The sequence below is a fragment of the Tursiops truncatus genome, chromosome 15, assembly GCF_011762595.2.
Source record: "Tursiops truncatus isolate mTurTru1 chromosome 15, mTurTru1.mat.Y, whole genome shotgun sequence".
NCBI classification, from domain to species: Eukaryota; Metazoa; Chordata; class Mammalia; order Artiodactyla; family Delphinidae; genus Tursiops; species Tursiops truncatus.
Genome location: NC_047048.1, coordinates 56,752,618 through 56,778,157, shown reverse-complemented (window position 1 = coordinate 56,778,157; position 25,540 = coordinate 56,752,618). Strand labels below are relative to the sequence as shown.

General features: G+C 40.1%; 1 protein-coding gene across 10 annotated transcripts in view; it reads right to left on the bottom strand.

The window, feature by feature from the left end:
• Nucleotides 1-25,540, bottom strand: part of DNAAF9 (dynein axonemal assembly factor 9) — a 148,511-nt gene that overhangs the window by 106,694 nt on the left and 16,277 nt on the right. For all 10 annotated transcript variants that reach the window (XR_012326237.1, XM_073792753.1, XM_073792756.1 and 7 more), the window contains exons 2-6: nt 16,716-16,795; nt 12,498-12,617; nt 9,386-9,510; nt 8,080-8,176; nt 7,009-7,115 (exon numbers count right to left, since the gene is read on the bottom strand). Coding sequence is in view for 9 of the 10 variants with exons in the window: in XM_073792753.1 (XP_073648854.1) it covers nt 7,009-7,115; nt 8,080-8,176; nt 9,386-9,510; nt 12,498-12,617; nt 16,716-16,795 (529 nt within the window). In the remaining variant the exon portion in view is untranslated. The remainder of the gene's footprint in view (nt 1-7,008; nt 7,116-8,079; nt 8,177-9,385; nt 9,511-12,497; nt 12,618-16,715; nt 16,796-25,540) is intronic.

Sequence of the window (25,540 nt, the reverse complement as noted above, 5' to 3'; positions counted from 1 at the left end):
CCTGGAGAATGTTCCATGGGCACTTGAAAAGAATGTGTATTCTGCTGCTTTTGGATGGAATGCTCTATATCAATTAAGTCTATTTGGTCTAATGTGTCATTTAAGGCCAGTGCTTCCTTACTGATTTTCTGTCTGGATGATCTGTCCATTGATGTAAACGGGGTGTTAAAGTCCTCTACTGTTATTGTGTTACTGTTGATTTCTCCCTTTATGCCCATTAATATTTGCTTTATGTATTTAGGTGCTCCTATGTTGGGTGCATATATATTTATAATTGTTATATCTTCTCCTTGGATTGATTCCTTGATTATTATGTAGTGTCCTTCTTTGTCTCTTATAACAGCCTTTATTTTAGGATCTATTTTGTCTGATATAAGTATTGCTACCCTGGCTTTCTGTTAATTTCCATTTGCATGGAATACCTTTATCCATCCCCTCACTTTCAGTTTGTGTGTGTCTTTAGACCTGAAGTGAAGCCTCTTGTAGTCAGCATATACAAAGGTCTTGTTTTTGTATCCATTCAGCTACTCTGTGTCTTCTGATTGGAGCAGTCAGTCCATTTACATTTAAGGTAATTATTGATATATATGTTCTTATTGTCATTTTAATTGTTTTGGGGTTGCTTTTGTAGGTCCTTTTTCTTCTTTTGTTCTCTTGTGACTATCTTTAGTGTTTTGTTTGGATTTTTCTTTTTTGTGTACATCTATTACAGTCTTTTGGTTTGTGGTTACCATGAGGTTTTTATATAGCAATCTATATACATACTTGATTGTTTAAAGTTGTTGATCTCTTAATTTCAAATGCATTTTAACAATCCCACAGTTTGCACTCTCCTCCCCTCACTATGACTGTTTTTGATATCTGTTGGGAAAATTAATAAAGTAGTCTTGTTCAGGCTTCAGATGCAGAAGCAGGCCTCTGACTGACCCGTGACCCAGCCTGGACTGCACGCTTGCTTGCACACCTAACAATGCTGCTAGCAAGGCAAGCAGCACTCACAATAAGAAAGGGAGTGGGTCTTGGAATTTCTTGAGCCCCGGGTACCTGGCCAGTCCCCTGGGGTCTGGAAAATCTTGTGACCCACATGGTGAAACAAACAGCATTGCTAAAGTAAATCCAGAGCTGCATTTTGGCATGCAAACTGATATCAGTTTGTGGCCTGGAATTACAAATGGAAGCCCCTGGAACTCTGATCTGAAGTCTCACCCATGAGGTGGAGGCACCGCCCAGGACCCTTCCCAACTGGGGCTCCAGACTGGTGTTACTCAGGACTTCCCAGCTGCTGTTTGGATCTGGAAGTAGGCGTTGGCCCAATTCCGTGATGTATATATACCGTGTTATGTTTCTCTAATATTCTTATTCCTTTCCTTCTAATGATTGTATATTAAAATTAAGCTAAATCATCTTTCATTAAAGGATTAAAGCTGTTTATTTGTGTGAAACAAGTGGTTATTTTGCCAGCGAATCCAACAAACCTTAAAACAGAAAGCAGGCTTTCGGCAAAACACCACCACATTTTACATCTAATTCTTCTGTGTATCCCTTAAGTGCTTATTGTGTATATTTGTGGATATTGTGGATTTTACTACTTTTGCCTTTTCACCTTTCTACTAGGTTTGTGCATGGATGATTTCCTATCTTTACTGTATGTTCTCCTTACTGATGAGCTTTTTCATTTCATAATTTTCATGTTTCTAGTTGTGGCCTTTTCTTTTTCACCTAGAGAAGTTCCTTTAACATTGGTTATAAAGCTGGTTTGGTGGTGAACTCTTTCAGCTTTTGCTTGTCTATAAAGCTTTTGCTCTCATCAACAAATATGCATGAAAGCCTTACTGAGTAGTGCATTTGTGCTTGTAGGTTTTTCCCTTTTGTCACTTTAAATTTATCATGGTACTCCCTTCTGGCCTGCAGAGTTTCTGCTGAAAAATCAGCTCACAGCCTTATGGGAGTTCCCTTGTATGTTATTTGTTCCTTTTGTCTTGCCTCTTTTAATATTCTCTCTTTAATTTTTGCCATTTTAATTATAACGTGTCTTGGTGTGTTCCTCTTTGGGTTAATCCTGTATGGGACTCTGCATTTCCTGGATGTGAGTAACTGTAACCTATTCCAGGTTAGGGAAGTTTTCAGCTATTATGTCTTCAAGTATGTTCTTAGCACCTTTCTCTCTTCTCCTTCTAAGACCCCTATAATGCAAATATTAGTGCGCTTGATGTTGTCCCAGAGGTCTCTTACACTGTCCTCATTTCATTCTTTTTTCTGTTCAGCATCAGTGATTTCCACTACTTTGTCTTCCAGCTCACTGATTCATTCTTCTGTATCATTTAATATACTGATGATTCCTTCTAATGTATTTTTCATTTCCGTTACTGTATTCTTCATCTCTAGCTGTTCTTTATATTTTCAAACTCTTTGTTAAAAACTTCTAATTTCTCGCTCTGTGCATCCATTCTTCACCCACATTCTTTTTTTTTTTTTAATTTATTTTTTTGGTTGTGTTGGGTCTTCGTTGCCGCACATGGGCTTTCTTTAGTTGTGGCGAGTGAGGGCTACTCTTCGTTGCGGTGCGCAGGCTTCTCATTGTGGTGGCTTCTCTTGTTGAGGAGCATGGGCTCTAGGTGCGTGGGCTTCAGCAGTTGTGGCACGCGGGCTTCAGTAGTTGTGGCTCGCGGGCTCTAGAGCACAGGCTCAGTAGCTGTGGCCCATGGGCTTAGATGCTCCGCAGCATATGGGATCTTCCTGGACCGGGGATCGAACCCGTGTCCCCTGCATTGGCAGGAGGATTCTTAACCACTGAGCCACCAGGGAAGCCCCACCCACATTCTTTGATCATCTTTATGATCACCACCCTGCACTCTTTCTTGGGAAGATTGCCTTTTTCACTTAATTCATCTTCTGGGGTTTTATCTAATTCCCTTGACTGGAACATGTTCCTCTGTCCCCTCATTTTGTCTAAGTTGCTGTTTGGATTTTTATTTATCTGGTAGGTTAATTATGTTTCCCAACTTTGGAGAAGTGGTCTTCTGTAGGAGACATCCTATGCATCCCGGCAGTGCACCCCCCCTTGTCACCCAAGCTATACGCTCTAGGGGTTCTCCCATGAGGGCTGTGTGGGTCCTTCTTTTGTAGAGGGCTATTTGCGTGATGTGGTAGGCTTTGTTGGCGCCTGGTCCAGTTGGTTGCCAGGCCCTGCCTTGTGCAGAGGCTGCCGGCTGCTGGTTGGTGGGGCTGGAAAACCTCAGGGAGCCCCAGAAGACTCCAGGGTTGTTGCCTGTCCACTGGTGGGTGAAGCCAGGTCCTGGAGTTAGTACCAGACTACTGGCAGGCAGACCTGGGTCTTGGAGTCTGGTTTCTAGGCCTAGGGATCCCAGAGCTGGTGTCAGATCACTGGTGTGTGTGTGTGTGTGTGTCCTGACATGTGTCCTGACACAGTTGGGTTTGGGGTCCAGGGTGTCCTGAAGCTTGTATTTGGCTGCTAGTGGGCAGGGGGCCAGGGCCAAAGTGGTCTCAGGGCAGGGTCTGGCCTGCTTTGGGCAGGCTGGATTCACAGGCTGTGGGAGTCTGGTTTTCTTGCAGCTAGCGTCTGCCCCTTGGTTGGTGAGACTGGTCCAAAGGCCGCAGCAGGCTTCTGGGAGGGCAGGGCTGGGGCTCAGAGGATTCTGGGACTGGTGCCTTCCCACAGGTAGGTGGAGCTGGGTCCTGAGCCTCTGGTGGGCAGGGCCATGTCTAAAGGCAGCTGTGGGTTCAGGAAGTCTTCAGGCAGCCAGCCTGCTGATGGGTGGGGCTGTTCCCCTGCCTAGTTAGTTTGGCCTGAGGCATCCCAGCACTGGCCCCTACAGGCTACTGAAGCCAGGTCTTGGTGCTAATGAGCTAGAGGGAGGATTCCACAATGGCGACCACTAGCATCAATGTCCACGTGATAGAAGGGAGCTCCCAAGGAATGGCTGCCATCAGCGTCTATGTCCCCAGGGTGAGCTGCAGTTGCCTCTTGCCTCTCTGGGAGACTCCCCAAGACCAGCAGGTAAGCCTGGCCCGGGGTCCTATCAAATTACTGCTTTCGCCCTGAGTCCCAGGGCGTGTGATATTTTGTGCACGCCCTTTAAGAATGAAGTCTCTGTTTCCCCCAGTCCTGTGGGACTCCTGATATTAAGCCCTGCTGGCCTTAAAAGTCAAATGCTCTGGGAGCTCAGTTTCCCAGTGCAGGGCCCTCAGGCTGGGGAGCCTGATGTGGGGCTCAGAACTCTCACTGCTGTGGGAGAACCTCTGCAATGTAATTATCCTCCAGTTGTGGGTCACCCACCTGGGGGAAAAGGACCTGACTATATTGCAAGTCTGCCCTTCCTACCTGTCTTGTTGTGGTTCGTTCCTTATGTCTTTAGTTGTAGAAGGTCTTTCTGGTAGGTTGTGGTCTTTTTTCATCGATGGTTGCTCTGCAAATAATTCTGATTTTGGTGTGCTTGTGACAGAAGGTGGGCTCAGGGTCTTTCTACTCTGCCATTTGGCCAATCTCCCTGATTTCTATTTTGAAATTCAAATCTTAATTCTACTAATGAATTTGGAGACATAACAATATTTCCTCATGTCATCCACCTCCCTTTTTAATTCTGCTTGCTCTACCTATCTCATTTCTCTTTTTACAAACTGCATTCTTAAAAAGTACAAAGAGATATTTTTCTCAATTTTTATTTTATTTCCTGGAGAAAATATTTTTTAAAAGCATGCCAATCTATCCCTGCATCTACTATGCTATGGTCTCTTTCTTACCTTTTGAATTTTTTCATAGGGTTTATCCTACCTTTCAGTGCAAAAATGTTATGTTTGTCCATAAAAAGGTGAATGAATGTTTACTCTGTAGTTATTCTCATTATTCAGAGGATTATTTTAGAATCCTCCCCTTGGGGAGCTAGTTAATGTAAATTTACATTACCAGGTCATACAGTTCCAGCAGCTGGAGAGTAAGAAGGAAGTTGGAGGCAGGGAAAGCCCTAGCAGAGGAACTTCCCTGTACTGCTTCCAGGAAGAAAGAGTTCCCTATATCCATAACTTAGTTTGGCTCAGCCTAAATACCAAGTAAATGCTATGTGGGTCTGGCTTCCTTTCTCATGCTGGCACCTACCACATCAGGGATGAAAACATCCTCTGAATTAAGGATTTTCTTCTGGGTATGAGCATGTGATAAAAAAGTAGTTTGAAAAATTAAGTTGTAAGTATCCGTAGTTCTCCTCCTAGCTTTCAAAGAAGGCAAGAACTTTTCTGGCTCAGGCAGTTATCAGGCCTTTAATATGTGAATCAGAGAGAAGTACAGTATAATGGCAGAGCTGATCAGTAGGCCAAACTACTCCATACCTTAAACGACCAGGAAGGACAGGGTAAGGAAGAGAAGTGAGGTCAAGGGAAATGAGATGGAGACGAAAGGAAAGTATCTGAGAGAATGAAAATTAGTGGCTACAGAGAAGGGCAGGATCTGAAGAAAGGGATCTTGAGAGAAGACTTATAGTAATAACTCTTACAATATGATGTGTGCTGTTTCCTCCTCACTGCCCATCCCATCCCCTAAAAACACCACCCTACAGGAAAAATCTACATTGCCTGGATTTGACTTCATGGTATGATGCACCTTAAGGCAGAAGCCAGAGGTCTGCCCCATTTGAGCTGCATGAATTGTATAGCCTCCTAGTGCACTGCTTTCTAATTCTAATCTAGTGGCAGTCCAGGGGTTAGGAGCACAGGCTCTGAAGCCAGACTCTCTTGACTGGGCCCTAGCCCTGCCACTCACAGGCTACTAGCTCTGTGACTTTGAGAAATTCATTTAAACTTTCCATAAAACAGGGATGGTAATAGTACCTACTTCAGAGGGTTATTGTAAGAATTAAAGTTAATTCATGCAAAATGCTTAGAACAGTGCCTGGAGTATACGAGACAGTATAAATGCCTAGTTTATACAATTAATTAAAAATAAACATTATCATTATCACTAAAAATTTTAAGCTTCCTCTCTACCTCCTATGGCTTGCCTCCTTTCAAGCCCCTCTTCTTCTAAATTAGAGGGCATTAGGTGCTATCAGGGGCAGCTCCCACAGCCTTGTTGATGTTCTGCTACCTGTGGTCAATGTGAGAAAACTGGTTTGGAGCAAGAAGAGTAGGGCTGATGTGGTGTTGTGTCTCTTCATCCCTACAGCCCACGTTCCTCTACATTACAGGGTTTGCCAGGTGAGCCTCCGAACATTTCTTAGGGACACTGCTACTTCTCAGAAGGGGGTAGGACTTAGCCCTGGGTCTTGCTTCCAAAGGTCTCACTTACTTCTATCCCTAAGAGTATGTCCCCATTTCTAGCATGTCAATGTTCCCTCTCCCTGGTTTCCTGTACTGGGGGCAGGTCATTTCAGTGTGGATCCTATGGAGGCAGGTGGATACCAGGTCATCCTCCCTAATATGTACCCTGGATGATCCCCTCTCCCAGTCTCATTCATTAATTCACTTAACAAATATTTATTTGTCATCTAGATGCAAAGAATACTGAAATAAAAGATACTGTTCTTACCATAAAATCTAACCCTTTTATTCCTCTAGTACACAGTACTTATACAAAATTCTCATTGCTCCTTTCATTGCTCTTGAACAGTTAAATTATACGAACTTCTGAGCTACAAACAACAAGAATGCTTTTGTTCTCAAGGAGCTTCTAATCCAGAGATCAGGGGTGGGTGAATGGGTGAGTGGGTGTGACAAATATGGGTGACAGAGGAGTCAGCCTAGGGTGCTACAGTGAACTTAGAATGGGGAAAGGAGAGGAAGGAGGACAGAGAGGAACTCCAAGAATAAAGGGCACAGGAGCTCAGTTTGGGGACTAGCCTTAAATAGCAACTATTTTCCATTTCAAGTCTTTTAACTTGCTCCATGCCCTTTGGAGTCACTGCCAGCTTTTCAGAGTGTTATACACCTACCTTGTGGGCCTTCATAAAAACAGCCCAGTGGTAGACAAAAACCAGGCACACTGCTTTTCATACATACCTCGTATTTCATGGTAAAAAATCCATCCCCTCCAATGCCCTCAAGTGCAAAGGCCTGTACAATTGGCCATTTCTCCACTACAAACATATCAAATATCTGCAAGTGACCTAGAGGAATCAAGTACAACATGTATCAAATACCGTCCTGGATATAGCAGTCTAAACCTGATCTAATGTGGTCATTAGACATCATTTCTCACAAGTTCACCACAGCCTCATCAAGCAAAATAAAACTGAAACAGATACACAAACAAGTTACAAAAATTCAGATTTCTCTACAGTATTTTTTCATATTCTGGTTTCCTAACTAAGTAAATAAATAAATAGTGGCCTACTACATCTGACTTGTATCACTAAGTGGATATATTTATTAATAGACAAATTTATTAAAACTTGGCTCCTTTCCCTTAAGAAACACAGCTAACCAACTTCCTCAAGGGAAAAATACCAAATCAAAATTTTTCTTTTCTTATAACAACAAGCTTCAATGTGCAAAGTTTTTTTTTTTTTTTTTTTTTATAAATAAGATACAAGCACTGCTAAGCTTGTTCATTTTTTCCCTCTGTTTTCACACGTTTTTTTCCGGCCATGCCGTGTTGGCATGTGGGATCTTAGTTCCCAGACCAGGGATCGAACCCGTGCCCCTGCACTGGAAGCACAGAGTCTTAACCACTGGACCACCAGGGAAGTCCCCTACACATTATTTTTGAGTCTCACTGTCAGCATATTTTTAACAGCTACCCAAATTACTATTTCTTATTAGCAAGAGGCCCCACATCTACACTTCAAGTATAATAAGTGGTATAGCATAGATGGCAACTATGGTAAATCCCTTATCAGTTCTTCTGACTGCTGCTGGTAGCATGCTGTGTTGCTGCAGAACCTTCAGTTACGAATACAAGCTTGCATAGGAAAGTTCCCAAATTTCATTCTGCTTGATCCTCTCTGCCTTTAGTGAAAACAGATCAACAGGTTTCCCAGCTGAATGCCTCCACTGAAAGGAGAAGTAAGGACATTCGATTCACACACCATCCCAGCAAGGTTCTAAAATGACTGACTGTCAGATACGCACCTTGGGAGCTGTAAGGAATGCCAATTCTACTACAGTCTCGAACCATGTCCACAAAACTGGCAATTTTAAATTCTTCTGCAGCTTCCTCATCTTCATACTAAAGAAGGAAATAGAAAGGGAACAGGCTCTAATGAGACATCATACAAAATCCCATATTTTCTGTGCATTTTTATTAGTTGTCCCAAATGTCCCAAGAGGGTTTTTTTGTTTGTTTTTGTTTTGTTTTGTTTTCCTTGGCCGCATTGCGTGGCTTGCGGGATCTTAGTTCCCTGACTAGGGACTGAACCCATTCCTTGGCAGTAAAAGCACAGAGTCCTAACCACTGGAACGCTAGGGAATTCCCATCAAGAGGGTTTTTTTCTTTTTTTCGGTACGCAGGCCTCTCACTGCTGTGGCCTCTCCTGTTGCGGAGCACAGCCTCCGGACACGCAGGCCCAGCAGCCATGGCTCACGGGCCCAGCCGCTCCGCGGCACGCGGGATCCTCCCGAACCGGGGCACGAACCCACGTCCCCTGCATCGGCAGGCGGACTGCCAACCACTGCGCCACCAGGGAAGCCCAAGAGGGTATTTTTAAAGGCAACTTTCAGTGTTCCCTTACCTTACACCACACACAAAAATCAACTCAAAATGGATCAGAGACCTAAATGCAAGAGATAAAACTTGTCCTCAAAAGTCCCCCAAATGCTCATATGGCAAGAAACGTTCTGGACCTACACTGGGTCACAATTTCCATGAAATCCTAAATCTTAAGTCCCAATTTGATTTCTAGCCAAATCTTTGAAAAGGGTCTAAAGGGAAATAGAAACAAATACCAAGAAATCCAAACATGGAAATGTCACAGAGCTTATCAAATTCTCCTGGGGCAGTTCCTAGGCCCGAGAGAATGGACCCAGGCCGGGGATAAAGAAGCAGGGTAGGAAGGCAGGTTCACAAGCCCATTATTAGGTCCCAATTTTAATAGTCCTTTTTGTCTCTTTCAGGCATATAATTTATTGCTAGGGTAGCCTCATAATGAAATATGAAAAGTTCCACTAAAAAAAATAACCTTTTTTTGTGTAACCACATTTCACAAATTTTTATTTTTTGTGGGGGCCATGTTGCACGGCATGCGGGATCTTAGTTCCACAACCAGGGATCAAACCCATGCCCCCTGCAGTGGAAGCTTGGAGTCCTAACCACTGGACCACCAGGGAACTCCCCAATTTGATTTCTTTAAGGACCTCCTGTTCCCATTCTATCAATACATTTTCCTGAACGAATATCCTCAGAGTGTCTCTAAGCGCCTATTTTATCGTTTCTCCTCACCTCATTTTCGGTCATGCAGTGGAAATGCAGATTTCTCCAATGTGCCACATAGGGTAAAAGATAGCGATAATTTATAGGATTACAGTACAGATGGACACTATCTGATTTAATCAATATAATCACATCTGTAAGAAAAACAAAATTAAAACACAAGATTGTCAAAGGCATTTCCTTTACACATCTTCTGCCCACATAATCAGTAAAACCATTAAAACTACAGAAACAATGTAACAAAACTCTAAACCGAAAATTCTTTAATTAGGCAACGTGCTTCAAAGTGACTATAGAACACTCAAGTGTGGACAGCAAGCATTTCCTCATCCCCATGCTATGCTTCCACTACTGTGGCCCTCTGGTTGTGGTAGAAAAGTCAAAAGAACAGCCTTCAGGGTGTTTCACAAAGTTCAACACAGCAAAATTTGTTGTACCAAACTCAACTGTGTACTTCACTGTGGAGATAGATAGCAATTGGAAACTCTACAGGTAAAAGCCACTGAGGCAGGAAAACAGCACCAAATATGGCCAGTGACTGGTTCTCCTGCAGACATCAGTGTATAAAGCTCTTGGCTGCTGGCTCACCTGGCTCAAGGCAAATCGTGGGCCCGAGGATACCCTTTGCCTTGCAACCTGGGAAGGGTTATTGTATACAGATGTAAACTCTGTACACAGGAAAGGCTGGGAGGAAGGAAGTAGAGGCAAGTGATCAGCAGCTCACAGATTTAGGGAATAACCATCGATGCTGCTGGGTCAAATAAATAAAGCAATCCCAAAGGTGCAAATAAAACCAAGTAAACTAACAAACAAGCCATGGAACGGGGCAGGAATGTTAAAACAGTTTGAACACTGAGAAAGAAAGCAGTCACACTTCCAGAAGAAAAGCAGAGGCTCCATTCTACGGCTCCTCAGAAACCAAAGTCATTAGGCCTCTTTCTAACAAGATGACACTAGGGAAGGGGCTAGAGGAGATGGCTGGAAGTGAGAGAGGAGCATGGGGGCAGGAAGCAACTAAGGCAGCAGGTTTAGGGCAATGCCAACACAGTAACACAGTGTGATGGACCATAATCTACAAAAACATAAGCCCAGTGAATACTGATCTCAGCTGTCTGCACAGCTGGGTGGCCCCATGAAATAAAGCTCCATGATGGTGGCCTTTTAAGCCACTCTGAGCTCCACACCTGGTCAGACCCTAGGTGTTCTAGGCAACACAGTATGGAGCAGGCTCTTCACTGCTGACTCTCAGCTAAGTGCTAGAGTTAAAAGGTAGCAAGGGATGGGAAAGAAGCCCCGTCTCATTCTGCTGGGAGACCCACCCTGAATCTCCTGTAGGTCACCTGCTCAATAGTGAGAGTTTGATGTCACGGAGGGCTTCCTGTATAGACTGTACTCTGTACTAATGTGTAACATACTTCGAAGAATTAGGATCCAATAAAAGAAATAATGCAACAGCTACTAAACCTAATGAAGCATGCTCAGGATCTCACAAGACTGATGTCATCACTACAAATAAATTTTAACAGAGTACACAGTCAGGTAAAAGAAGAAAGCATAGAGCACGTAAACTATTTTAAAAGTTTCTTTTTAAAATAAATCCTTTGTGTTTGCCTCTTCTTCTCTCAGATAATTAGGGACTGTAATGTAGAAGATAAATCTGGTGAACTCAGCTTTCTAGTTACTTGGATTTAAAAAATGAATTTATTAATTTGGAAGAAAACGCTCACTTTATAAGCACTCATTGTGCTAGGTGACAGGATAAAGATAAGCAAAAAGGAACACCTCTGAGGATTTAAACTACTTCCTTAATTTCAGTACTGCAATGTCCTTAGCAACCTTGACTACAGTGAAATGTGTGGTTGATGCAAGTATCTGCCTTTTTGTAACTGTCTAAATGAGCTGCCAAGATGAATTCTTTCCAAACCAGTATGTTTTACAGTCTAAGAAAGCATTTTTTTAAATCAAAATCTGAAACTAAATTTGAATTGAAAAAAAATTAACAGAAGGAATAATTTCACCCTGCTTTCTGTACTTCCTAATAAAAAGAAAATCTTTCACCAATCTATAAGGATAGATACTATTAAGGACTTTACTACAGAAGAATTTTCACATACACTAGGCCAGGGTTCTTCACCTTCAGCACTACTGACAGTTTAGACCAGATCATTCTTTGTTGTGGGGAGCTGTCCTGTGTATGCATTGTAGGATGTTTAGCAGCATCTCTGGCCTCTATCCACTCTGCCCAGTTGTGACAATCAAAAATGTCTTCAGATATTGCCAAATGTCCCCTGGGGGATAAAACTGCCCCCAGTTGAGAACCACTGTACTAGATCCACAGCAAGATTATTTCAACATCAGATGTTTGCTTTCACACGTCCCCCAGCTGCTTCACAAGAGCTGTCTCTCATCCATTTTGACTTGTCTATTCCTGTGTCTCCTGATCCATCTGGCAGACAAGTCATAATGCTAAGTATGTGATATCAGAGATAGCTCCTGGGCATCACCCCATAGCAGCATGAACACAGGGTGAGTGTCTCAGAGCCAAGGAAAGGGGAATGTAAGCAGAAAGTCTGCATTGTAGTCACAGGCATCGTCATAAATTACAGCTCACAGAAAACAATTCCCAAAGACAGAGCAGGACAAAGAGCCTTTGTTCCTAAGCTGAAGATCCACATGAAGTCCTCCTTGCAGGAGTAGCCTGCAGGCTTATCCTTGAATCACAGCTGAGAGTGCTTTCATAGGACAATGGCACATAATATGAACCTCCCAGCATGTAGAGGCAATGGAAAATTCAGAGGAAAACTAGTACCTTGCCAAGAAGATATAAAGCCAAATATTAATGTTTACTTTTTTCCTCTAAAACCAATTGATCTAGTAAACATACTCTGAAAACTACTTGTCACTAGTCTCTTATAATCCAGCAGGTAACCTACAGAGCATATTACTTAACATATCAGCAAAGAAGAAATGTCGTTTTTCATTAATAAAAAAAGCAAAAATATACTGGATCTTCAGGCTATTTTAAATTTGATATTTTTCCATAAAAAGTCCATGAAATAAGAATCCAAAGTACTATATCACTTACTCCTCTCTCACACAGAGTTCACCAATATATACTTACCATCTAGAACCTCTTCAGAAAACCCTGTTTTCTCAAAATCACTGGTATTCTGATTGTACAAACCAAACAGAAGATAATTTGCCAGCTCTCTGCAGCCTTCATTGTACCTGCTATCGATTCCTGCAAGGCAAAAAAGGCTTTGATCAGCTGTACTGTACTACGGGGAACATATGAGTCCCAACGGTTTGCCCCTGCTCAGCAAAACCCTAGTGGTTAAGTTAAAGGCAGCACCTCAGACCAGTTTTGTGCCAGAAGCCAAACTAAACAACTCTGAAAGAAGCAGGCCTCAGCATCAAGTACTCTTACATGGATTCAAGATCTATATAGTTGAGACAGTCAAACAGCACAGAACATAGAAGCTGTTAATTTAATCAAAAGCAATTCTTGAGGATAGAAGGAACCAGAAAATATAGTCCAAGTCCTGCCATAGTTGGTTAAAATTTTTTAATACTTTCAGTTAGAATAGGAATAGGCATCAGAAAAGTATTCTCTTCTCAAAGAGACCTTTACCAAAACACGTGGAATTAAATAAAGGAGGATTAAGGTGGTTTGAAAAGAACTCAAAGAAGTAAAAAGAGGACAAGTGAATGAAACCTCAGACATCCATCATTTCACAAATATTTATCAGGCCCAAGGCCTAGCACTCTGCTGGGTGCTGAAGCATGTAGTAAACATGCCTACAGATGGTCTTCACAAAGCTTACAGTCTAGTAGGGCTGGGTCAGAGACTAATAAAAAGGAAATTAAATACTGCCTTCACAACTGCCTTTCAATGCCACAGGCACATATACTACCTGGTTCCTGGATATCTGTGAAGGCCCAGAGCTATGACTCTGGACAAGAGGGACATGTCAAGGGCAGGAGGCAGCTGGCTACGTGAGGCTAAAAGGAAGGGGCTGGGGCAGAAGAAGCTCCAAGAATGGAAATATGGCTGGAGCCTGGGAAACAGGACTGTCAGTTGTTATTCAGACCAGTGAAAAGTAATGGGCATTCAGACCAGAGGGGCTTAGAGACCACCTGTGGCAGGGGACTTCAAATATGGGAAGACTTCTTTCTGAGCAAGATCAAAGCAGCACACCCTCTTTTATGCCATCCAACACTTTAGTGAAGAAAGAGATGAAAAAGATTCAAAAGCAGAAATTACCTGGCCTACATAAGGCCTGAAGTAGAAAGGGCTACAGAGTTAAAAATAACCAGTGGACTGGGCAGCATGTCCTCTTCTAAGGATTCCAGCTACATAAACTGCCACAAAAAATGCTAACATTAAAAAGACTGACCATGTAAAATTAAAGGTAAAAGATACTATATGTAACCACTTCAGTTAATAAAGTTGTTTCCCATGGGGGAATTTTGGGCTACAAATCTGATACTGCTAAACATGCATACTGGAATTAAACAAGTAAATGGATGGTAGACGGTAGGTGCCAAGTTTCTCACTGGTGGAGTGGAAGTTTACAGATAAGCAAGAGAAGGAGGCTAGAATGATCCATGTAGTAATGGGTTAGAGCTAGAAACACTAATATGAATTCATGTTTAGCTTAATACAGTAGAGACAGTTATATAACATTTACAGATGTGTATATATACACCACTTAAGGTACACACATATATTTCCTTACTTTGTCAGCTGAGAGGGCCTAAAAGCAATGACATCCCAGTAGCAAAGAGCATACCCAGTGCCCAGATCTTGGTTTCTAATACCATTCTCCAATAAAAGAAATCAGGGCTTCTTAGAGAAATAGCTGATTCTAGGACTGAAGCAGGTAATATACAAAATAAGACTGAAGCATCTTATAGTGTCAGAAAGTACAGAAGTACTAAATAAACTAAAACTTTTATGGAGATATATCAAAGGGAGGGATGTAGGAACCAACTGAAAGAGCCCCAAACGGCCAAGGCTGGAACAATCTGAAGTAGTAGTAGGTTATAACCTAAGGTATAAATGAAGTAGTACTGGATTTTAACTCAAAGTATAAAATAAATCTCCATGAAGACATACAAACAAACGATTGAATAAATAAATAAATGGGGGAGAAGAGACAAATATCCCATGCAGAAGAATTTCAAATAATTTATGTAGACACTACCCTCCTCAAGGCAATGGAGCATAATCCCTGCTCCTTAAGTGTGGGCTCATAGTGACTTCCTTCCAAAGAGGACAATATGGAAGGAGGGGTGGGGAAGAGTACTTTACAATGCAGAACCTGACAAATATTATCTTAGTCAAGTGATCAAAGTCAATATAAACAGTGAAAAGTCTTGTTAGTATGTATCCTTGATATGTGATGAAAATGGCATGTTGCTTCATTGGTCTTGCACTCCAAAATCCATAACCCCAGTCTAAGCATGAGAAAAACATATGAAAAATCCCAAAAGAGGGATTTCACATATGTCAAAACTTATCACATTGTACACTTGAAATATGTGCAGTTTACTATACATGAATTATACCACCATAAAGCTGTTTTAAAAAAAAGGTTAGCAGAAATTCAGTGAGAACATCTCCTACACCCTAATAACTAAATGAAAAATGCCAAAGTGGAAGGAGTTGAGTCAGAGTTGCTCAGAAGGATACTGTAGAGGCTAGAGGACAGATTAAACCAACCAAACAACCAACCATGAGATGCTATGATAACTCTAATTACTCAAAAAAGCAGAATTCACTAAACCCCAGAAGCTGTTTAAAAACACACAAGTGGTTATAAAGCAGAAACTAACACACCATTGTAAAGCAATTATACCCCAATAAAGATGTTAAAAAAAAAAAAAAACACACAAGTGCCTCATTGATTTCTTGCTTCACATTCACATACAGCTGTTTGTCCTGAAGGTTTTTTTTGGCTGCACCACGCAGCATGTGGGATCCTAGTTCCCTGACTAGGGATCGAACCCACAGCCCCTGCATCAGAAGCACATAGTCTTAACCGCTGGACCGCCAGGGAAGTCCCTGTCCTGAAGGTTTATTAAGTTTTTACCTCAATCTTCACACCCAACTTCAAACATCAATTTCTGCAACATTTGTGTTTTCATTGAAAAAATATATATAAATATGTGTGTATATATATATAAATATATATAGAGAGTCTCGTGATATTTTTATAAGTAGACTTTTTTCTCGATCCTTTAGTATTCTATATTCAAGTAGCCCACATGATTTTATGCTGCCTATATTTACTAGGCTGAGCCTTAACTAACAGAAATAACAGTAACAAACAGGTGATTTTATTCATAAGTAAATTCATGGCAAAGACAGCCCCCACAACCTTGATGGCTGCAGCTGGAAAGAGAATCCAGTGAGTGTTGTTTCAGCATTTGACTGGAATTCTAGGGCCACCATAAACTATGTCTCTTAGCTAAGTGAGTGATGAAGCCAAGATTCAAACCCAAAACCTGCCTGGCTCCAGAGTGCACGTTTTTAACCACTCTGCCCACTGCCTATCGTAAGTTTAAATGCAAGTGCTATTAAGTGAAAAAATAAAATTATGCATAGACTATCTGAGGAAGGACAAACAAGAAAGTGGTTCGCTTCTGGGAAGGAAATTAGGTGATTGACAGACAAACACCTGACCTAAGCAAGTTTTATGACTCAATACTGTGAATGTAAATGAAAGTGAGATAAAGAAGGAGATTGACCTGACATAGGAAAATCTCCAAGATATACTTATCAAGTGAAAAATTTTCAATTAGATTGACAACAATATACATAAAATGTTTCCTTTTATGTTAAAAAAAATATGGTTGATATTATCTCTGGGGAGTGGGACCGGGTAACTGGGATGATTAGAAAATTTTGTTCATTATTATTTGTGTAATGTCTTAATTTTTAAATTATATGATGTGTTTTCATAATAAAAACAGTGTTAAAGAACAAATAAATGCCGAATTCTGCCACTCCATGGCCCTGAGCAAGTCTGTTTGATCTCCCAGAGTCTCAGTTTCCTCCTCTGTAAAAAAGGGACAACACTGCTTCTTGTAAGGTTGCTGTGAGCAGAAATGAGGTAACATGTACAAAGTGCCTGCTCTGTGGTACAGGCTCCCTATCTCACTGATATCTCACCTGACCTCATTAAAACAGCAACAGATCTCAGGGGAACAAAAGCTGGGAGAAGAATACTAACTCACAGCTTATCTCACAGTGATGATACTATTATTAATATCTCCCTGTGAACAGAAGCCAAGTTGTCCCAGCCCTGAGTCCCACCTTGTTAAAAGCACTGACCTAGGATGCAGAGGATTCCATCGGGTTGAGACTTGCTGCTCTGGGTCAGGATGCTCTGAACCTGGCGGAGTCGACTGCAGCTGCAATAAGAACAGAAATCAGCTTCCTGAGTGCCAGCATATGAAGGCATGAGGAAGGGAACGACTGCTAGGGATGGAAACTGGTCCTTATCTGACTTTGGTATCAGAATCATAACAAGAAATTAGGGAGTATTCTTTTTTCTTCTATTTTTTGGAAGAGATTAGGCAGAAGTGGTCTGAAGACTAAGTCTGAACTGCTGATTACAAACTGATGGTCAGTGGCTCTCTGGCTCAACAAAGGATGGAGCCAAAGGCCCTCTCATGATGAATGCTGGACAGGACTAGAACTGAGCAGCTGACCAGAAGGACTTCCAATGACTTCTCAATTTTGAAGTTTAATCAAAGAAGAGTTTCTACACTTACCTGTGCTAACTGTGGTCATCATTGGTCTGTTAAAAACGAAACAAATAACAAACAGATGAAAACTAAAAACTGGCCTAAGGACCTAAAGGAAGCTCTGATGTATCATCATAACTACCCCCACAGAGAGTGTCAGTAGATGGTACTTGCTCCCATTTCTGTGCAGATCTCTGATTCCATTGGTTTTAGGCATATGCCCTTCCTCCCAAACAAAGCATAAGGAGAGACATGACCAGATGTTAATATCACTTCTAAGGACCCCATGCTTTCCATATCAATCCCTCCTCCTTCCCAGAAGTCCGAGAGAGAGCTGGTCACTTTCCTGCTTGAGACTGATCTTTCCATAAGGTCTGTCCACATCACCTTCAGGTCCAAGATCTGTCTCCAGTATTCATTCCCTAACACTCCTATATTAATTTTTTTCCCTACAGTCAACATATTCCCAGCCCTACCACATCATTATTATCTAAGATCCTCCATAAACCAACTACAGTAACTGTTCCATCCATAACAATCAGATTTCATCCTCACCCCTCTGTACCGGTACACTGCCCTACACTCACCCGAGCAACAGTGTATCCAGCCAAACAACACCACTTCCCTTCCTTGGATTCTCTTTCCCTGCCTGGATTCTTTCTGATGTTCCCATACCCCAAGTCCATGACTTAGTGGTTATTATCACTGTCTTCCCTCAAGATGTTCACAATCTTCCACCTAATACCGAAACCAAAGATAGCACCAAAAAATAGAAACCTACAGATCAATATCTACCATGAATATAGATATAAAAATCCTCAATAAAATATTAGCAAATAGGGTGGGAGGGAGGGAGACGCAAGCGGGAAGAGACATGGGAACATATGTGTATATATAACTGATTCATTTTGTTGTGAAGCTGAAACTAACATACCATTGTAAAGCAATTATACTCCAATAAAGATGTTTAAAAAAAATATATGTTAGCAAATAGAATTCAAAAACATACAAAAAGAATTGTACACCATGACCAAGATGGATGCAAGGCTGTTTCACTACTGGTAAATCAATCAATATAATCCACAATCTAATAGGCTAAAGAAGAAAAAAAAAATCACACAACCATATAATTGATGCAGAAAAATCATCTAACAGAATTCAACACCCATTCATAATAAAAACACTTAGAAAACTAGAAATAGAGTTTCCTCAACTTGATAAAGAACATCTACAAAAAACCTCCAAAGCAAAGTTTGGAATATACTTAATGGTGAAAGAACTAAATGAGGAACAAGAAAAATATGTCTGCTCTCATTACTCCGATTCAACATAATACTGGAAGTTCTAGCCAATGCGATAAGGCAAAAAAAAAAAAAGGAAATAAAAGGCATAAAGATAGAAAAGGAAGACATAAAACTATTGCTATTTGCAGATGACATAATGACCTATGCAGGGAATCTCACAGAATCTACAAAAAACAAAATCTGAGAACTAATAAGTGAATTCAACAAAGTCACAAGATCAACATATAAAAACCAACCGTATAAATGAACACACAGAAACCAAAATTAAAAATACAGTATCATTTAAATATAAATCTAACAAAACATGCACAGGACTTACAAGCTAAAAACTACAAAACACTGATAAAGGAAACCAAAAAAGATATAAGTAAGTGGAGAGACATATTTTATTTACAGACTGGAAGACTCAACATAATATAGATGTCAATTCTCCTTAAATTAATGTACAAGTTTAACACAATTCCTATCATAATCGCAGCAAGCTTTTTTGTAGATACAGAAAAGATTACTCTAAAACTTACATGGAATGGCAAAGGAACATTCTAAAATAGCTAAAACTTTTCTGAAAATGAATAAAGTGGGAGGAATCACTCTACCTGATGTCAAGACTTATTAGAGAGGCAGGTTCAAGATGGTGGAGTAAAAGGACGTGCACTCACTCCATCTTGCGAGAGCACTGGAATCACAACTAACTGCTGAACAGTCATCGATAGGAAGACACTTGAACTCACCAAAAAAGATACCCCAAAACCAAAGACAAAGGAGAAGCCATAATGAGACAGTAGGACGGGCACAATCACAATAAAATCAAATCCCATAACTGCTGGGTGGGTGACTCACAAACTGGAGAACAATTGTACCACAGAAGTCCACTCACTGGAATGAAGTTTCTGAGTACCACGTCAGGCTTCCCAACCTGGGGGTCTGGCAAAGGAAGGAGGAATTCCCAGAGATTCAGATTTTGACGGCTAACGGGATTAGGAAATAGCCACCCAAGTCCAGGAAGCGCAGAGAGTCCCAGGCAGGCTAAACCCAAGGAGAAACACACTGAGACACATAGTAACCAAATTGGCAAAAATTAAAGACAAAGAAAAATTATTAAAAGCAACAAGGGAAAAACAACAAATAACATACAAGGGAACTCCCATAAGGTTAATAGCTGATTTCTCAGCAGAAATTCTACAAGCCAGAAGGGAGTGGCATGATGTATTTAAAGTGATGAAAGGGAAGAACCTACAACCAAGATTACTCTACCCAGAAAGGATCTCATTCAGCTTCGATGGAGAAATCAAAAGATTTACAGACAAGAAAAGCTAAGAGAATTCAGCACCACCAAACCAGCTCTACAACAAATGCTAAAGGAACTTCTCTAAGTGGGAAACACAAGAGAAGAAAAGGACCTACAAAAACAAACCCAAGGGCTTCCCTAGTGGCGCAGTGGTTGAGAGTCCGCCTGCCGATGCAGGGGACACGGGTTCGTGCCCTGGTCTGGGAAGATCCCACATGCCGCGGAGCGGCTGGGCCCGTGGGCCATGGCTGCTGAGCCTGCGTGTCCGGAGCCTGTGCTCCACAAAGGGAGAGGCCACGACAGTGAGAGGCCCGCGTACCGCAAAAAAAACAAAACAAACAAATGAAAAAAAAAACAATTAAGAAAATGGTAACAGGAACATACATACTGATAATTACCTTAAAGGTGAATGGATTAAATGCTCCAGCCAAAAGACACAAGCTCTCTGAATGGATATAAAAACAAGACCCATATATATGCTGTCTACAAGTAACCCACTTCAGACCTAAGGACACATACAGACTGAAAGTGAGGGGATGGAAAAAGAAAGAAAAAAATCAAAAGAAAGCTGGAGTAGCAATACTCATATCAGATAAAATAGACTTTAAAATAAAGAATGTTACAAAAGACAAAGAAGCACACTACATACTGATCAAGGGATCAATCCAAGAAGAATATATAACAATTATAAATATATATGCCCTCAACATAGGAGCACCTCAATACGTATGGCAAATGCTAACAGCTATAAAAGAGGAAATCGACAGTAACACAATAATAGTGGGGGACTTTAACACCTCACTTACACCAATGGACAGATCATACAAAATGAAAATAAATAAGGAAACAGAAGCTTTAAATGACACAATAGACCAGATAGATTTAATTGATATTTATAGGACATTCCATCCAAAACCAGCAGATTACACTTTCTTCTCAAGTGCGCACGGAACATTCTCCAAGATAGATTACATCTTGGGTCACAAATCAAGCCTCACTAAATTTAAGAAAATTGCAATCATATCAAGCATCTTTTCTGACCACAACACTATGAGATTAGAAATGAATTACAGGGAGAAAAACGTAAAAAATGCAAACACATGGAGGCTAAACAATAAGTTACTAAATAACCAAGAGATCACTGAAGAAATCAAAGAGGAAATCAAAAAATACCTAGAGACAAATGACAATGAAAACACGATGATCCAAAACCTATGGGATGCAGCAAAAGCAGTTCTAAGAGTGAAGTTTATAGCTATACAAGCCTACCTCAAGAAACAAGAAAAATCTCAAATAAACAATCTAACCTTACACCTAAAGGAACTAGAGAAAGAAGAACAAACAAAACCCAAAGTTAGCAGAAGGAAAGAAATCATAAAGATCAGAGCAGAAATAAATGAAATAGAAACAAAGAAAACAATAGCAAAGATCAATAAAACTAAAAACTGGTTCTTTGAGAAGATAAACAAAATTGATAAACCTTTAACCAGACTCATCAAGAAAAAAAGGGAGAGGACTCAAATCAGTAAAATTAGAAATGAAAAAGGAGAAATTACAATGGACACCACAGAAATACAAAGCATCATAAGAGACTACAAGAAACTCTATGCCAATAAAATGGACAACCTGGAAGAAATGGACAAATTCTCAGAAAGGTATAACCTTCCAAGACTGAACCAGGAAGACATAGAAAATAAGAACAGAACAATCACAAGTAATGAAGTTGAAACTGATTAAAATTCTTCCAACAAACAAAAGTCCAGGACCAGATGGCTTCACAGGTGAATTCTATCAAACATTTAGAGAAGAGCTTCTCAAACTCTTTCAAAAAACTGCAGAGGAAGGAACACTCCCAAACTCATTCTACGAGGCCAGCATCACCCTGATACCAAAACCAGACAGATAGTACAAAAAAAGAAAATTACAGACCAAGACTACTGATGAATATAGATGCAAAAATCCTCAAAAAAATAATAACAAGCAGAATCCAACAACACATTAAAAGGATCATACACCATGATCAAGTGGGATTTATCGCAGGGATGCAAGGATTCTTCAATATACACAAATCAATGTGATACACCATATTAACAAATTGAAGAAGAAAAACCATATGATCATCTCAATAGATGCAGAAAAAGCTTTTGACAAAACTCAACACCCATTCATGATAATACCTCTCCAGAAAGTGGGAATAGAGAGAACCTACCTCAACATAATAAAGGCCACATACGACAAACCCACAGCAAACATCATTCTCAGTGGTGAAAAACTGAAAGCATTTCATCTAAGATCAGGAACAAGACAAGGATGTCCACTCTCGCCACTATTATTCAACATAGTTTCAGAAGTCCTAGCCACAGCAATCAGAGAAGAAAAAGAAACAAAAGGAATACAAATTGGAAAAGAAGAAGTAAAACTGTCACTGTTTGCAGGTGACATGAAACTATATATAGAAAATCCTAAAGATGTCACCCCGAATAACCAAAGCAATCTTGAGGGAAAAAAAAGGAGCTGGAGGAATCAGACTCCCTGACTTCAGACTATACTACAAAGCTACAGTAGTCAAGACAATATGGTACTGGCACAAAAACAGAAATATAGATCAATGGAACAGAACAGAAAGCCCAGAGATAAACCCACACAAGTAATCTATGACAAAGGAGGGCAAGGATATACAATGGAGAAAAGACAGTCTCTTCTAAAAGTGGTGCTGGGAAAACTGGACAGCCACATGTAGAAGAATGAAATTAGAACACTCCCTAACACCATACACAAAAATAATCTCAAAATGGATTAAAGACCTAAATATAAGACCGAACACTATAGAACTCTTAGAGAAAAACATAGGAAGAACACTCTTTGACATAAATCACAGCAAGATCTTTTTTGACCCACCTCCTAGAATAATGGAAATAAAAACAAAAATAAACAAATGGGACCTAATGAAATTTAGAAGCTTTTGCAGAGCAAAGAAAAGTATAAACAAGACAAAAAGACAACCCTCAGAATGGGAGAAAATATTTGCAAATGAATCAACAGACAAAGGATTAATCTCCAAAATATATATAAGCTCATGCAGCTCAATAATAAAAAAACAAACAACCTAATCAAAAAATGGGCAGAAGACCTAAATAGACATTTCTCCAAAGAAGACATACAGATGGCCAAGAGGCACATGAAAAGCTGCTCAACATCACTATTAGAGAAATGCAAATCAAAACTACAAAGAGGGGACTTCCCTGGCGGTCCAGTGGTTAAGACTTCGCCTTCCAATGCAGGGGATGTGGGTTCAATCCCTGGCTGGGAAACTAAGGTCCTACATGCCTCGCAGGCAAAAAACCAAAAACATAAAAACTGAAGCAATATTGTAAAAAATTCAACAAAGACTAAAAACAGTACACATCAAAAAAACAAAAACAAAAATCTTAAAAAAAAAAAAAACGACAATGAGGTATCACCTCACACCGGTTAGAATGGGCATCATCAGAAAATCTACAAACAACAAAGGCTGGAGACGGTGTGGAGAAAAGGGAACTCCCTTGCACTGTTGGTGGGAATGTAAATTGATACAGCCACTATGGAGAACAGTATGGACATTCCTTAAAAAACTAAAAATAGAATTATCATAAGACCCAGCAATCCCACTACTGGGCATATACCCAGAGAAAACCATAATTCAAAAAGACACATGCACCTCAATGTTCACTGCAGCACTATTTACAAAGCCAGGTCATGGACGCAACCTAAATGCCCATAGACAGATAAATGGATAAAGAAAATGTGGTACATATATGCAATGGAATATTACTCAGCCATAAAATGAATGAAACTGGGTCATTTGCAGAGACTTGGATGGACCTATAGACTGTCATACGGAGTGAAGCAAGTCAGAAAAAGAAAAACAAATATTTTATATTAACGCATATATGTGGAATCTAGAAAAATGGTACAGATGAACCAGTTTGCAAGGCAGAAATAGAGACAGAGAGGTAGAGGACATAAGTATGGACACCAAGAGGGGGAAAGCAGGGTGGTGGGGGTGGTGGGATGAATTGGGATGATTGGGATTGACATATATACACTAACACGTATAAAACAGGTAACTAATAAGAACCTGCTATATAAAAAAATAAAATAAAATTCAAAAAAATTTAAAAAACTTATTATATAGCTAAAGTAATCAAGACTGTGGTTCTGGCTGAGAGACAGACACATAGATCAATGGAACGGAAAGCCAGAAATAGGCCCACAAAAATATAGCCAATTAATATTTGACAAAGGGTGGAAAGTGATTCAATAGAGGAAAAATAGTCTCTTCAATAAATGGTGCTGAAACAACTGGATATCCATAGACAAAAACATGAACCTCAACATAAACTTTATAACTTTCACAAAAATTAAGATAGATCATAGATTTAAAAATTTTGATATAAAACTATAAAATCTTTAGAAGAAAAAAGAATAAATATTCAGGGCTTAGGATTTAATGAAGTTCTTAGGCTTGATACCAAAAGTATGATCCATTAAAAATTTGATAAATTAGACTTCAGCAAAATTTTAAACTTTGCTTTGTGAAAGAACCTGTTGGGAGAATGAAAAGACAAGCTACAGATTGGGAGAACATATTTGCAAATCACTTACCTAACCAAGCAGCATACATAAGAAACTCTCCAAACTCAACAGTAAAAAAACAATCCAATTAGAAAACAGGCCAAAGGCATGAAAAAACATTTTCTCAAAGAGGATACAGAGATGGCACATAAGCACATGAAAACATGTTCAACATCATTATCCATTAGGGAAATCCAAGTTAAAACCACAATGAGGTATTACTACACATCTATTAGAAACGCTAAAATATCCATAACAAATGGTGACGATACCGAAATGCTGGTGAGGATTCAGAGAAACTGAATCATTCACAGATTTCTGAAGTAAATTAAAGAAGACACCAATAATGGAAATACATTCACGTTCATGCATTGGAAGACTTAATACTGTTAAGCTATCAATACTACACAAAACAATCTACAGATTCAATATAATCTCCATCACAATTCCAGGAACTTATATATATAGTTTTATATATATATATATATAAATTTTTATTGGGTCATAAGTGATTTACAATGTTGTGTTAGTTTCAGGTGTACAGCAAAGTGAATCTGTTATACAAATACACATATCCACTCTTTTTATTAGATTCCTTTCCCTTATAGGCCATTACAAAGTATTGAGTAGAGTTCCCTGTGCTATACAGTAGGTCCTTATTAGTTATCTATTTTATATATAGTAGTGTATATGTGTCAATCCCAATTTTCCAATTTATCCCTCCCCTCCACTCCAGAAACTTTTTTTGAAGAAACAGAAAAATCCATCCTAAAATTCATAGTAATTTCAAGGAACCCAGAATAGACAAAACAATAATGAAAAAGGATAAAGCTGGAGGAAACACTTCCTGATTTCAAAAGTTATTACAAAGCTAACCATAACAGTTTGGTACTGGCATAAAGATAGACATATAGAACAGGGGTCCCCAATCCCCGGGCTGTGGACCGGTAAGGGTCTGCAGCCTGTTAGGAACCCAACCACACAGCAGGAGGTGAGTGGCGGGCGAGCGAGCAAAGCGTCATCTGCAGCTCCCCATCACTCACATTAATTACCCCCTGAACCATCCCCCCCACACCTGGTCCGTGGAAAAACTGTCTTCCACGAAACCTGTCCGTGGTGCCAAAAAGGCTGGGGACCACTGATTATAGAACAATGGAATAGAATAGAGAGCCCAGTAATAAACTCTTTTTGTGACTGGCTTAT